General features: G+C 38.1%; 2 protein-coding genes across 9 annotated transcripts; one reads left to right on the top strand and one right to left on the bottom strand.

Annotated features, from left to right (window-relative positions):
- Positions 1–156: 156 nt before the first annotated feature.
- On the bottom strand, positions 157–9,441 carry LOC107273372. 8 transcript variants are annotated; one of them, XM_015751501.2, is made up of 13 exons: positions 9,218–9,441; positions 7,903–8,100; positions 7,457–7,822; positions 6,316–6,577; positions 5,910–6,073; positions 5,558–5,814; positions 5,283–5,468; positions 3,082–3,332; positions 2,730–2,988; positions 2,463–2,639; positions 2,108–2,391; positions 1,944–2,036; positions 157–1,861 (listed from the first exon to the last, which is right to left on the bottom strand). In XM_015751501.2, the coding sequence occupies exons 2-13, from the start codon at positions 8,094–8,096 to the stop codon at positions 1,748–1,750; spliced, it is 2,607 nt and encodes an 868-aa protein (XP_015606987.1). In that variant the 5' UTR covers positions 8,097–8,100; positions 9,218–9,441; the 3' UTR covers positions 157–1,747. The 8 variants fall into 8 exon arrangements, with proteins under 8 accessions (XP_015606987.1, XP_015606985.1, XP_015606981.1 ...); XM_015751499.2 differs by lacking the exon at positions 9,218–9,441 and adding an exon at positions 8,928–9,156; XM_015751495.2 differs by lacking the exon at positions 9,218–9,441 and adding an exon at positions 8,854–8,882.
- Positions 6,778–15,515, top strand: LOC107273371 (zinc finger protein 845). The gene is made up of 4 exons (XM_015751493.2): positions 6,778–6,933; positions 10,221–10,522; positions 10,739–11,045; positions 11,231–15,515. The coding sequence occupies exons 2-4, from the start codon at positions 10,349–10,351 to the stop codon at positions 14,554–14,556; spliced, it is 3,807 nt and encodes a 1,268-aa protein (XP_015606979.1). The 5' UTR covers positions 6,778–6,933; positions 10,221–10,348; the 3' UTR covers positions 14,557–15,515.
- Positions 15,516–15,521: the final 6 nt, after the last annotated feature.

Raw genomic sequence — 15,521 nt, 5'->3', positions numbered from 1 at the left:
AAAAATTGAGCCTCAGTTTGTATATGATTGATACAATTTTAGCCTCTACCAAAGGTACAATTTTTGTTCATTTTTACTAATATAGGAAGGTATCTAGAAAGAAAAGAATAGTTAATATTAATTGTAATATGCTGGAACAATCATTACTGAAGAGGATGGTCATTATCATGTGTATGTAATTATCGAAGAATTTTTTATGTTTACAAAACCAACAGCTATATGAAAAATATTATAGAAACACATTAGGACCGCTTATGATATTAGGTCTTTCCTATTTTCATTTTTTCAATGCGAACAGGGACTAGGCATTTCTCACAGAGAATATATCGGAGTCCCAGTATGGTCACAGAAGTAGTTATCGCATAAGAATTAAGTGTTGAATATGCTGTTCAAGTATTCTTACATATGATATACATTAGTTACATGTATTATTATAAGTTCTTTCGAGCCTTTACAAAAGCGTGCATTGTTTCTCTTAGCCAATCACATGGTAGTGGTACCACCACGATTATATACTTATTCTAGGGTGTAGTAAAGGTTCTTTACAATTTGTACTGTCGTGTTGGTATCATTAAATCATTATTGTTGCTGTGCCGTGTGTCATTACTATTATTATGCATAGATTGTTACTGATTTAATTGCTCCAAAATTTTGCTTGAGGGGATAACTTTACACAGTCCCAACATCTAAAAGCTTCCGTTACATTCATTGACATTGTCAGTAATATTTATGTAAAAAAATACTTTTCCATTTTTACTTATTTCCCCCCTCATCACTCACACACTTATTGTGACACATTGTTATTTGTACATTTTCATTGACAAAAAGATGTGTGAATGAATCAATGAGCAAGAATTAATAATTAATGAACAAGACACTGACGATGAGGAGAAACAATTAGAAATTACAATTCGTATTTATAACCGTATAAAAAGTGTGTTGCGTTTGCATAAAATAAATATATACGCCCATAGGCATCCTTTCTCATAAGTATCCTTAATCTAATTGAAGGGATTTAAAAATTTAGCCTTTGTAAGGGTTCCTCAGAAGGCTTTCGAAATACGACTTCTCAGTTTCGAATGCTACCTTAGTTTCACGTGTAACAGGAACACAGAGAAAAAAGAGAGGTAAACGAGAAATATAAACTTCAAGAACAAAGAAAAAGAAAAACTCGATCAACAGAAACTTAACTCTCTCTACCACAAGTGAAACCTATTTTATATATTATTCATCTCGTTGAGGATGATCCTAGTCCTAATTTTTGGCCCTTATCGAACCCTACATTATTAATCAGGCTCACATATAAAGTGTCAATACAGTTTAAACATAGTTTTACGAACAAAAGTGAACAAGAAAATAGAAGGAGAATAAAGCAAATAATAGAATAAAGAAAAAAAGACACACAGAGTATAGGTGCATGAACTGACATGCGCTATGGTAACGTTCGCAATGGCGGCACATTTGAATGCAAATAATCTTGCCAGTTAAGGACAAATCATCTGATCCAATCCAGATAAATCAAATTATGTCTTTAAAGTGCACTGTGTAACAGAAGTTGCTCGGTACTCACTCCTCAAATGCAGTTAACACTCTATGACACAGTAATGGCTCGATTCTAACGAACGTTACTTAAGACTAGGTAATGTCCTGCTGCATGACTGAAAATAACTTTTCCCTTTTAAACGACGATCCGCCGATCGAGAGTGACAATCCGATTGGAGCATTTTATAATCTTGTTAAAAGTGGTTCAAACTGACACGCCGTGTACTCGAAACCTGTACAAACACGTGTACTCTAGTTGCCCGTGATTGCTATGGATTTTTAGCTCCACATACTCGTACGGTTTAACGATGCTCGTGTTCTGTTCAATTAAGACAATCAGTAAATAAAACAAATAATTTCCTTAAAATATCTTGCTGTTACATGTGAAACATGTCACTTACCTGTACTGGGAAGTACTGTAGATTGTCGTCCGAATCAAGGAATTCATAATCCCCAAAGCGAACAGGCTCTGCGTCGTTCTCATTTTCAAGTCCCTGGATATAATAATAAATATGAGAATTGAATAAAAAGTGTTTTATTCAATTTTAAATATATATGAATTTACCCAAACGTCGAATTTACGTGGTGCACTTCTCATCTCTCCGTTTGGCAAGATCCACCTAGACGCGTGCTCCATAGTGAAACCGGTAATGAAAATTGATCCGCGTAGTTTTATCAGCAAGTATCCTGGGAAATCCTGGAAGGCCCAACATGCACCAGGTTGCACAGGGTTTCTCTGTATTACTGTGCGTGGATCGTTATGCACTGAATGCCATGTGAATCCAAGGAATTTAAAAGCAACCTGCACCTTGTATGGTTGAGTGCACCGCGTACTAATTATTTGTCCGCCTATAATTCGGAATTAACAATTTAATGAAATTGTACAAAATTTTCATCTCGTTAATATTCCAATAATATACCTGCGGACTCTAGTGCGTGATCGATCTTGCCAGTTTTATCAGCATCATATATTTTTATCATTTCTTTCATTATCTTTTTTATGTCCTCCTCCGTCCATAAACCTGAACGCTTTGAATTTTCGTAATTAGAATAGTGACTGTCAGGGTCTGTAGTCAATGACTGTATTTTGGTTTCTGCTACATAGGCAAAAATATATATTAGGTGAAAGAAGGATATGCATATAATGCACTGTACTTTATACGTAATGAAATTAGTTTCTGTCGTACCTTCTCTCTTCTTGTCGCCTTTGACAATTTGATTGGCTATAATAAGCGTCTCAAATATTGCTGTTATATTCTGTTTAAATGTTTCTGCATTAAAGTGTTCATTGATAATTCGCGTGATATGCTTTTCCATCTTTTCATCATTCAAAAATGTCGACTGGAGCTCTTTCAATGTTTGCAATTCAAGCCTGAGTGCTTTAATTTGATTCTGTACGGCGTCATCTCTCTCGCCAATATTTCTTTCCAATATTGTCCACTTATTCTGAAACATCAAGTACATAGTTCAGTACTTATAATTGAAATAAGGTAGAGAAGATCAGTGAACAAAAGAATATCCTTATTAGGCTTGTCTTACCATCCACTTGGGATCATCATTTTCCAATCGTTCAATTCGCAGTTTGAGTTCGTCAATTTCCTTGGTTGAATAAACTTCGGAAGTTTGATTGACTTGTGCGATAACCTCAGGAATTACAGTTGTAGGATCAGTAGCTGTGAGAGTCTTTTTTGTCTCCTTAAATGTTGCCACCGATGACTCTGTTATTTGTTGCACCAGTCCAGCAATAAATTGTAAGGGTATTGTAATGATAAAAGGCAAGAACCACCATGCTGAAAAATAATATTACTCATATCTTAGTATGAACCATTAGGCAGTACATTAATTATTAGTCACTTATCGACACACATCTAGGTTACCATATTAGTTACGTACCAATCAGAACTTAGAAAAATCTTACAACGATTTACGTCCATTTTCTTATACATACTATCTAATGGTTCTAATATGGTAACCAGTTGGGTAAGTGAGAGAAGGGTAGACGAAGGAACTCACCATTCGGATGGCTTCGATCATTAGAATCATCATCCCCAGAGTCCCTCAAGGAAGATCGAATCCCAGGATAATCTGGTCTCCAGTGAAGTTACCTCCTTCTATCCTTCTCCCATTTCAAAAGTCGTTTTTGAATTATGGAAAGCTGAAAGGCTCGCAATATCGAAGAAAGGGAAATATGTCTACTAGATGTGCCTTTACGACCTTTCCCATATTATTATCATTAAGTTCAAATTGAAAAACGTTTTATTCGTTCACGAGCTTCGTTTTACATAATCAATATATCATACACGAACGTTAAAAATAATGGAGATATTATTGTTATCCGTTTACATATTTATTATATTAAATTTTTGGAAACGTCACTACCGGTGGGCTCGTTTTTGTTCTAATCAAGATTTGTACCATATTTCACATGAAATAACTTGGGGGTGTTTGATGCTACTACTTGTTGTAACAATCATAGTACGCTCGGAAACGTATTAAGTTACTAATTCATGATTTAGTAAAATTATGCATTTTCCACTTAAAGTCGATTCTCGTGGATCTTTGAGATTCGGAGCAATCGAAAGTTTTAAAAATTCAATCGTCCATTATCAACTTTAATATTTCGATTATATCGAAGGGGACAAACGTAAGTACGACACTATAGATACGTTTGAATGATATTCGTGAGGATTGATGATTCACAATTCTCATTGTCATCGTCATTCTGTATGCAAATAATTATTTTTCATGAAATGGGAGATCAAGGGACAACGTTCTCTAATGTAAATATGTAGTCTAACGTTAGTTTTGTTAGTAAAAAAAAATCAAGTTAGAATCAAGGAACGAGTGCATCATGCATACAAGAATATGCAGGCCTTCTCCTGTATAATGATAGACTAATGATTATTACAGTGTAGTGTCTGACAAGGCATCATATGACTTTGTTTCTTTTTTTTTTTTAATCAATAATTCAAGTAAAAATTCATGCAGTGTTCATTTCCTCCTCTGTTGTAGTTTTTATACTGACGCTGTGCCACTATTATTTATGACACTTCGTGAACTAATAATATAATTGTTCTAAAAATATAAAAAGCATCCTTCGCTCTCGTCCTCGAATAAATAGAAGAAGAAAGCACGTAAAAAAAAGAAAGGTCAAATATTTTTCATTAAACACGCGAAGGGTTAGTTCAAAGCCACGAAATAAAATAAAACTTGTCTTTCAACGGTTACAGTATTAAGTTAACCGCGAAAATGATTATGCTATCGCCAGGTAATATTCCACCCTATATTGGGGAGCGACGGTAAAGAGGGTAGTATTGGCCATGAAATGTTTGGAGCTGTTATGCTTGGTAAGGTTATGTTATTCCTGATGCTTGATAGGTATTTAGCGAGAAGATCGTATTCGAGGTATGTATAACTGTAAATATCGTTAAGGATGCGAGAGCTTGTCTCAGCGACGTCGGAGGGAACATTTTTCAGAGAGTCCAGATAGGTTAGGGTATGCTTTTGCGCAACGTAAGCTCCTGAAACAAAAAGAAGACCAGGACGGCCAGACTAGACTTAAATGTCTTTGCACAATGGAACTCAGCTATAGAACTTCTTGGTGTCGCGTCCTGTCGTTTCATTCTCTCTTTTTTCAATGCTCAACACATTCCAATGACAGTTTTGTAAGCCGTTTGGAGGTAACTTGTTTTCATCCAAGGAATTACTTCCTACTCGATAAGTTCTTCGAAATCACTCACCAGCTAATAGAAGTGGCGGCAACAGAATTAACCAGAGGATTTTGCGACGCTGATCACCTAGCCGTTCTCTTGTATTGGATGCTCTGCTTAGTAGCCAGGAATCCAGGAACAGGACCCTCACGAGCAACAGATACAGGGATTGTAGGACTCTGTCAACCATCCTCCACGCTTTGCTCCATTTTGATTCTACACATAAATTTATAGCGAATTTAAGATTTACTATATATAACATTGAATATTGTTTAACCTAGTATTATTATCTATGTTTTTCCTACCTTGATGCCGTCGATAGTCATAACTAGGATAGTATCTTCCTCTTCCTTGTCGGATTCCAATAGTCTCCATCAACCTGGTCCACCAGGTAATCACAACGGTAGTAACGCTCTCATACCATCTTCTCCATTTCTCTCTACGTCCATAAGATGAAACTGTCACAGCATCATCAAGTTCTGTGTCAGAATCCAATTGAGTGAATCTGCCATATCTGCGTGTGGCGAACGACCTGGATGGTCCATCTGTAGTGCTGCTGTACCTAGAAAACAAATAATAAACGTAAAAGAAATGGCCAAAAAAAAATTAAAAAATAAATTTACTAATAAACTGAATAAACAAATCAATCTTAATTACCTTTTACTCTCAGGTTCAAGTTCTGGCAAATTACCAGAATCTGAATAAAGAATTTCACGATGACTCTTGTAGTGTTCCACGTGCATAGTCTTGTAGATCATTCCACGTGCAACAGAGTCTGGATGTCGACTACGTGGAAAGCGTAGTAAATCACTGTCACCCGACTGTTAACAATACAATAATAAAACTTCTTTTGAACACACAATTTCTGGCAAACCTTATTACTATAAAACACTTTAACACTCATTTTCTACATCAATTTAACCACCATCATAGTATGATATCACACAAAATTTCTAGTTACTAATTATGAGAGAAAGTCTCCCAATGCAATATCATATACAATGGTATATTCAAATATTGTTTAGCATATATGAATAATGAAACTCATATCAAAATTCTTTACCATAAGATTATGCTGCTCACGTGCCTCCGCTGACTCCATACTATCCATAGTATCCACTGTATCTCCCATATAATTTTCTGATGTCCCATGTGATGTCTGACTTATGTTTTGCTGGCTGACTGAAGGTATACTACCTGTTGTACTGTTGCTATCTGAGTGGATGGAACGCCGTGACATATTCGGCATCGCCAGGACGCCTGGTGCTATTTCATACCGGCAAGTTGATTTCTGCGAGTAGGTATAGTCTGTTTTTGGGAAGACACTGAAATATGGAATATACAACTGTAGAAACTTTAAGATATGGATTCTTCGAATAATTGTACTAATTTCACGAGATTGCTTGCATCTTTTAAACTTATAACGATTTTCTGTATATTTAAATAACGAATATGAAATACGTCAACAAGAAGTTTTCAAGGGTACTTTTGTTTGATAATATTGAAGCACAGACTGTTTACGCGTTAAGAATTGGAGGAGTTTCCTCATCGTCGCTTCTGTGAATATCATGTGCTGTGTGTGATTACGTGGATGATATTTCTAATAATTGAGAATTCTTGTTGGTGGATATGCGAAATGTTACTGATTGATACAGGATGATTCTTTGGGCTTATCTGAGAGGTAAATTAATGCTGCCTTGTAATTAAGGAATTGTATTTAGATTTATACTTTTAATTCCTACTATCTATTTTAGTAGATGTTGGGTAAGAGTGAAATTGCTGTCTCCTCATATTTAAAGAATATAATATTCGAACAATTGTTTATCTCGTAGATGATAAATTAAATGCAAATACTATAGAAATTTATAAGACTTGTTGAATTCTGAAAATACTTCACAAGAGTGAAGGGGTTTACATCACATAGAGTAAGAGCAATATATAGATATGAGAACATTACGTTTTTGAAACAAACATGTGACCGTTTTTTCAAAGACACTTTAGATTACATGAAGATAGATAAGTTCGGTAAATTATTTGATAATGAGAACGTGTGTACGTGATTTGGATTATCCTGTACCGATTAACAGAAATTAATGAGAATAGAGATTTACACAATGAGAAACATTAATTCTCCAAGAATTAATTGGTTACAGTACAATTCAAATTTGATTGATTTTTTCTTAAATTGCAAAATAGATACTCACTTCCACCATTCCCCAGCTTGTTTATAAATTTCATAAGCTGATCCTGGTCTACTTGGAGGATCCTCGCGTTCTCCTTCTTCTGAAGAGTAGTCACTAGTGAGTATCCTCCTTGGTGTTATACTCTTTCTCTTCCGTTCAACCTTATCATCCAAGGAGTCGTTCTTGGAATCACCTTGCCCATTGACAAAGATTTGTTTCTTTGCCCGCTGTCTTTCTGAACGTCGTTCTGCTTTCTTCGTAACACTGGAGGTTGAGCCTTCACTCTTCCTACTCTGAGTATCGGTTGTGTCTTCAACATGAACTTCCTCCTTCTTTTCTGAGATAGTTTCCATGCTTTTGTCACGTGACTTACCTGCACTGCTGGGTCTGCAAGAATCGTACAATTATAATTTCCTCAAAAAATACATAGTAATCCAATTCTTATAGTACAAATTGTAAACACTCACAGTGATCTAGAGCCAGATCTTCTAGTGCTGGTCACCTCACCAGGTGTATGTGATCGTTCGCGACTTCTACTCCTCAAATCATAATGATGTTCTGAGGATTCAGTCTCAGTAACACTTCTATTCAGCATTCTAGGAGTCTGCGAACGCGACCTGCTTCTACTGCGCAGCTCATAATGATGTTGTTCGCTATCCATTTTCCTACGAAGCAATGATAATCTAGTATTAACCATTGAAACGTGTCTTTCCTTCTTAAAATGGGTTTGCACAAACTAAAGAGAACTGAGAGGAACTGCACGACTTTCAGATATTCCAAGAATAAACCAGCCAAAGAAAGAAGAAGAGCAAACGAAGGGTTGGTACCATTTTTTCCTTTTGGAGTATCTAAAAATACATGCCTCCTCGAAGGGCAGGTCGCAGTGAGATTTAAAAGACTGTACTCAATTAAGGGAAGGATCTTTGCAAACCGACACTAAAGAAATAACGTTTCCCGGCAGGAAGTAGAAAGGGAACTGATCCAAAAGGGAAACTTGAATTTTAGGTAAGAGTGGGACATAGCGTTGAATCTCTAAAAATAGAAGCCTTCTCAAAGGGCGCGCACAAGAGTCGTGTCCTCCTCTCACCAATCCCCCCCTTCAACAAACGCTCCGATTTAGCCATCACATTTTTTCAAGACCTCCACGAGGAACACCTCCCACTGTTACGCTTCATAGAAAAGAGAGAGAATGTCCTCCACTTCACGGCCTTTCCACCAACATACTTTACGCAATAATATTCACGTTAACCTCCCATATAAAATATCACTTGCTTGCAAATTACCTTTACGATGTTTACGACATAACTAAAACACTAGGCGTGACTAAGGCCACAACATAACGCCCCGAGGAAAAATCCACCATGTATTACGCATTCCATATTGCTTTACATTTATAAGAAAAACATAGTTTTACATACACAATTATCTGCATTTGATAATTCACCAGCTATGTCTATCTTTATGTCTTTCTATATTTAGAAATCGAACTCACCAAAACTCTGTCAAAGTAAAGCGCAAGTTCCGTAAGTCTTGACGAGCGGCGGCGGCGGCGACGGCTACCACGGCGACGGCGGCGTCGTTTTTACAGAATTACGTGCGGGTTGCGTTTACGTTACTCAACACGAATGCCATGCATCCGGTTATATATGTATTTTGTCAACATCGACGCGCGACGCCCCACACACTCTCTCTTTTTTCTCTATCATAACGCACGTTCGTTTCCGTCATTTGCTATCTCCCTTATTGCTATCTTTCTCTTTTTTCTATCATCACACTACATACCTGTCTTTTATTCATATGTATAGATACACGTTTTCACTCATTTTTTTCACTGATACCGTAAATGATGATTCACAAATGACGCCTCTTCCCTACCAACAGATTTCTTCTTCAACTCGAACAAAATCTAACCACTGTAAGTTCAGGTTACCATTCATTTTATGCCGTGTATTTTGTATTTACTACGCAAAAGCAACCAGTTCTATTGCGTGTAGTATTGTGATTTACGCATTTACGCGCCCATTTCAGTTTCTTGAATAAGAGTAGTGGGAGTAGTATGTGAGGTTGCATAGTTACAGGCGCAGACAGTATTTCTTGTTGCAATTTTTAACAATCATCCAGTATCTATCGCCTCATGGAGCTTGCTAGAACTATTTGGACATATTTTAGTTATCTTTTATTTATTTTGAAATACTCTTATTAGAGTTTGTATCTTTAAAACAAGGTTTTCAAGAACGTTAACTACGTTTACCAATACCGATTTAAAGGAATAGACAAATCATAGACATTTCTACTTGTAAGGAATATTTGGGTTTGGTCAATTCCTTTAGATCAGTATTAATTAAACCGATTTAAGACGTGTAAACGTAGTCATTGTCTACTGGAAAAAGATTTTTCGTGTATTAGGAGAGTTTGTAAGATTCTTTCAAGAGCGCAAGGCATAATAAGGTTTTTTGGGCTTAAGTTAATTAAAAGTTTCTTTATCAAGTTACTTCATACATTGTCGAATTGTACAGAGGAATGTAGAGAAAATTATTTTGTTCTCTTTGTCGAAATTTAACTGAATGCATCTAAAGTTTCATGAAAGGTAACTGTGGTTACACTGTCAAGATTAGCCAATTGGATCAGAAACTTTCGGAAATACAACTATCTGATTGCCTAATCGTGGCAATTTAACTTCAATTAACTTTGGCGAAACCGGTCCTAAATAACATTGAACGGTTTACGGGAATTCCGCTAGGTGGCGCTGTTATACATTTACAAAAATTTTGTTGTATGTCAACAGATGGCGGTTCTAACTCGCGGCAATGTTGTCACGAACGATAATGACGTTGCGGCCGCGAAGGTTTTGAAGGGTCGGAATCGGGAGTCGGTGTGGGAGTAAGTACGAGATCCGCGGCCACAAAACAAAACATGGACGCCGTTGAGGTAAATACGTCGGAGCCACCTGAAAATGAGGAAGGTATGGTCTCCGACGTGGAAATATGTCGCGTGTGTCTCCTTGGAAATTTGGTTATGCGGGACCTCTTCCAGGAGAATGATGTCGCCTCCTTATCCGCCAAGGCCATGAGCTTCGCCAGCGTTAAGGTTAGACACGTAATTTCGAGGTTACTTTTTGTCTTGTAAAATACTAAATGACGCTGGAATCTAGAGTTTATGTCGTTACACGTACAAGCCTTTTGTTGAACAATATAGTATCTTCACGATTGTGTGATAGTTAACGTTGACTATTACTTTTCATAATTTCTCGTCAAATTAACACTGTAGAATTTCATATTACAGTTAGATGTATTTCTTGTTCAGATGTTACCAGAGGATGGTCTACCCTCACAAGTATGCTGTGTCTGTGCACAAAAGTTGGAGTCTGCATATGAATTCAAATTACAAGTTGAACAAGCTGATGGAGTCTTGCGGGAGAGATATGACTCGCTTAACATCAAGGAGGAGCTTTTCTTTAATGAAGTAGAAGTTCAAGTTGATGCTCACTTTCAAACTTCTAGTGAATCTTTAGATGAGGAAATTGATGATGAAAAAAGGACTTTATTAAAGGATCATATGGCTCTTCTTCAAGTGGAGAAGCTTGCAGAGGAAGAAACAGCATTGGAGGAAGGTGGGGATTGTCTATATTCAAAAGTAATAAATAAAATTATTATCTTTATTCATAATTACACGTTTAATTATTGACAGTGATTAATTCTTTGATTATTGAGTATTTGAACATGTCAATTGTAAGTTTAATATGTCGATAATAACTTGTATCTAAGCCATTTTCAAAGTTCGTCTTGTTGTGTCCAGAACAGGGAGACGTGCAAGAACTTCAAGAGGAGGTTGACCAGGAGACCATTCAAGAAGACCAGCAGGTCATTGATGAAGAAATAATTCAGCAAGATGAAGATCAGACACACGAAATAACAAACACATTGGAAGCTCACGAACAAATCAAAGACGAGGGTACGGTTGTAGTGGATACTATGGCAGTGGAGGAACACGATTACATTGTGCAACATGATTACACTTTACAATCTGATCGAGAATATACTGCGCAAGAGGCTCCATCTCAAAATCAGGACTCTGAACAGTTCATGGAACTCCTGAATGAAGAAGACATTCCCAATGATGATATCAACCAAGAAGAGCAATGTGATGCAACGAAAGCAGAGTGTCCGTCTGATCGTAGTTTATCCCAAACAGAAACACGAAGGAGTAAACGCAGGTCCTTACGAAGAGCAGCCATGGCTGATCGGGTCTCCGACGAGGAAAACTATTTCGAGAATCTCAACCTCAGCTCCAGGTTGAAACGTGCTCAGGCTGACAAAAGTGAGAAAGTATTCTTCGTGTGTTACTTGTGCGACAAGCAGTTCTTATCAAAAGGCGTTCTCAAAGAACACATGCATTCTCATGAAGAAGTTAGACGAGCTTTATCCATGAAAAAGACACCTGAGAAGCCACAGAGGAGTAACACAGGTACAGCGAAGATACCGCCGTCAGGTAAACGCGCCAACAAGTGTCCTCATTGTGGTAAAGAATATCTTTATGTGATTTCTTTCAATAAGCACCTGAAGCAACATGAAAAAGATACGGTGCAGGATAAGAAGGAACACATGCCGCTGGAAGTTTCTTTCGAAGAGGATGAGAATAGTCTAAGCTTTTCTAATTGCAATCGTGCACCCAGTTCTATTTCAGGTGACGATAGAAGCATGAGGGAGGACGAGGAATATCTCGAGGATGATAATCAGAACGAGAATGAGGATCAAGAAGACAGAAGAAAGAGAAAGAGGAAGAAACACATACAGTCCTACTTGTGTAATAAATGCCCTGAGAAGTTTTATACGAAACGTGGTTTACGTAAACATGACATTAGACATATTCCATTGACGTGCAGTGTATGCAACGAGGAGTACGACTCTCTGGAGAAGCTTAGGCACCATAGGACAAAGCATGTGATTGAAGGTGTTTTGTCCGAACAAGATTTGAAGGAAGATGTGCAGGAGATTGTTGAAAAGGAGATTGAAGAAGAGGATGAAGATGATATTGAGGAGGATATCGAGGATGAGGTAGATAACGAAGAACAGTTTTCAGATACCCAAGGAAAGGAGATGCATAGGAAGAGAAGATGGAATGAAACAAAAGATTTGAAGTGTCCGAACTGTCCAATGACTTATTCCCATAAAAAATCCTTATCAAGACACTTACAAACACATGAAGGTACCAAGTATGGTTGCAAGATGTGTTGTCAACAGTTCACCAGGAAGGACCATCTCCGTAGGCATATGGAACAGCATGGTAGAGTCAAGTCCTTTAAGTGCACGCAGTGTAACAAAACCTTTGGTAATGAATTGACACTTCGAAACCATCTCATAGCTACCAATCATAAAACTTTTGTGCATGGTCAGGAATATGATCCTAATAAAAGAATCAAAAGAGTTGCTGCGAAGGCTGCGCAAAAGATTATTGACAAGATCAAAATAGAGGACGATCTTGAGGATGACGAGGATGAGGATGATATAAATGATGACTTTGGCAATCATGGTGATGACTACGGACCAACAAAGAAACATAATTACAGAAAGGACTTCGAGTGCGCCACTTGTGGTAGAAAATGTGGCTCTAAGCAATCCTTAACAAAGCACATGGAGCAACACGTGAAGGATGAGAAAGCAGAGAAATTAGAGAAAATGAAGAAGGATAAGAAAGACTTACAAAAGAATTGCAGCGGTAATCTTGGTCTTGGAATAGGCGACTTCGACATAGACGACGATGAGAATTCAGACTTCGAGAGCGGTTTAGAGTGGCCAATAGACAATCACGAGTGCACTACTTGCAAAAAGAAATATAGCACAAAGAAGTCCCTCCTGCGACACCAGCTTCTCCACGAGGAGCCAAACTTTGAGTGCGATATATGCAACGTAAAGTTCTACCGCAAGGACAAACTAAAAGCACACTACGATAAGTGCTCAGAGAAAAATCCTGACCAGGTCAGGAAGTGCAACATCTGTGGGGATAGCTTCGAAAGTAATGAACTCCTACGAGAACACAGAGCCAAGCACGTCACTGAAGGGATCCTTACAGAAGAGGATCTCAGGGACATAGAACCCAGGCCAGAGAATCGCAAAAAGGGTGAGAAAATCGTTCGTAAACGAAGAACAGACATAGTAGGCTTAGAGTGTACCGAGTGCAACAAACAGTACACATCTCGTAAGGGTCTTCTGCGTCATCTCCAAGTACACGAGGGTAAGAAGTACCTCTGTGACATATGCCCCAAGAAATTCTACAGACGAGAACACCTTAAGATTCACGTAGCTAAACACAACATGATAAAACCATACAAGTGCACGCGCTGCACGAAACGCTTCACCAAGGAGGAGCAGCTTACAAATCACTTGACGAAGCACGACCGTAACTTCAAGAAGAGCAAGGATACAGACAGTTCGAAGAGGTTTCTCTGTGAGATCTGCTCCAAGAGTTTCACCCAGTCGACGACGTTGATAGCTCATCTAAGGGCGCACAACGGTATAAAGCCCTACGTCTGCGAAGTCTGCTCTAGGCCCTTCACCACCAATGCGTACCTGAAAATGCACATGAGAACGCATACTCAGGAACGTCCTTACATATGCCAGTACTGCTCTCGCGCATTTGCCAGAGCTGACACACTGGCCAATCATTTAACCTCTCATACAGGTGAGGCTAAGTATCATTGCAAATACTGTCCTAAGAATTTCAGGCGCCTGAAGTCTCTCAAGGAACACGTTTTCATACACACGGGTCAACGACCTTATGCCTGTCCCACCTGCGACAGGAGATTTAATAACAACGGTAGCCGTTACGCTCATAGCAAAAGGTGTAGGCAGAACCTCCTGCAGAATCAAAACCGCAATGAGAACTTGGAGCAGGTGCAGCTGCAACCCCGGATACATCAGACCATCGGACAAGCACACATAGTGAAGCCTCAAAGTGTTAAAACCATAACAATAACTAGACCAGGGGATACAGTAACTGCTCAGCAGGTAATGCAGCACCAGGAGATCCTGATGCCCTTGATCTTACCACTCACGGTGACCCTGACGGACGTTGGCGAAGAAGTGATACTCCCAGAGGGTACAAAAATATTTACTACCTCGTAATCGACAAAGTTCAGACTCTCTTTGCAGAGCGTTCGACTACCCTACAAGTTTTCCATGATGAAACAAGAATGAAGTAACATATAACGAAGCGCTGCTTCGCGGGATGATAAACCAAGACTTATTGAGTTGTTCGTGAGGGCGCAACCTGTTCTCCGGATATACGTCATGACCAAAACAGCTCTTAGTCGATATTGCCCAATGACTCGACCAGTTTTTATCATTACTTTCGGACATAGAAAAAATTTTATTCTGAGATTATATATCCGGACCTAAAAGAAGGATAGAGAAAAGAGGCGCAAGGAGAACCAAACATGGTGACACACCGGTAACGCTTGTTCTTCAAAAAGCATAATAATTAGGCTATTTAAAGAGAAAGAAAAAAAGAAAAGTGTCGAGGATTGTGCAAGGTATGTTCACTGAACAATAATGAACGCCATTAATTAATGGGAATTAATTATTGCGGTTGTATCAGGCATCCGCCATGCACGGATTTTACTATCGTATAAAGAAATACCAAGCATTATCATGTTATGATATGTTTTAAAAAGCGGTAGTTTATTTTTCCATGGTGGAGGCGTGGAATGGTATTGTTTTACCTAGTATGGTTTCGGGCAATGTGTTTACCCACATCAGGTGAATTAACTGATGGTCCTCCTGTGCACTCTTGAAGATTTTCTTCTTTCTTTTTTGTTTGTTCTTATCTGTTTTTTTTTAAACTAGTTCTGTTTTCGTTTTTTCTTCTGCCATATATTGCTTCGCAGTATTTTTGCACGGTGCGATATCTTGCGCTTTAGATTTTGTAAAAATCATCAGGAGTGCACTTGACGAGTTTCCTATCGACGTATCACGTGAAGGTGACTAAGAAAAAATGCTTTAGAATGCTGCGAATCGTAACTTCAATTTTATTTGTACATAACCATGATAGTGTGAATAATAAAGGTTCGTAGCGTTATATTATATGTAGT

The sequence above is a fragment of the Cephus cinctus genome, unplaced genomic scaffold (genome assembly GCF_000341935.2).
Source record: "Cephus cinctus unplaced genomic scaffold, Ccin1 Ccin1_scaffold1583, whole genome shotgun sequence".
Taxonomy (NCBI): Eukaryota; Metazoa; Arthropoda; class Insecta; order Hymenoptera; family Cephidae; genus Cephus; species Cephus cinctus.
The sequence above is the reverse complement of the archived record's forward strand: the minus strand, read 5'-3'. Positions and strand labels throughout refer to the sequence as shown.

Excerpts from the sequence above, each read along its gene's own strand:
- LOC107273371 (XM_015751493.2), top strand. The coding sequence starts at position 10,349 with ATGGACGCCGTTGAGGTAAATACGTCGGAGCCACCTGAAAATGAGGAA. Across the intron at positions 10,523-10,738 it reads TGAGCTTCGCCAGCGTTAAG|ATGTTACCAGAGGATGGTCT; the intron begins GTTAGACACGTA and ends TTTCTTGTTCAG. Across the intron at positions 11,046-11,230 it reads AGAAACAGCATTGGAGGAAG|AACAGGGAGACGTGCAAGAA; the intron begins GTGGGGATTGTC and ends TGTTGTGTCCAG.
- LOC107273372 (XM_015751495.2), bottom strand. Across the intron at positions 7,823-7,902 it reads AGATCTGGCTCTAGATCACT|ACCCAGCAGTGCAGGTAAGT; the intron begins GTGAGTGTTTAC and ends CGATTCTTGCAG. Across the intron at positions 5,815-5,909 it reads CTTGAACCTGAGAGTAAAAG|GTACAGCAGCACTACAGATG; the intron begins GTAATTAAGATT and ends TTTGTTTTCTAG.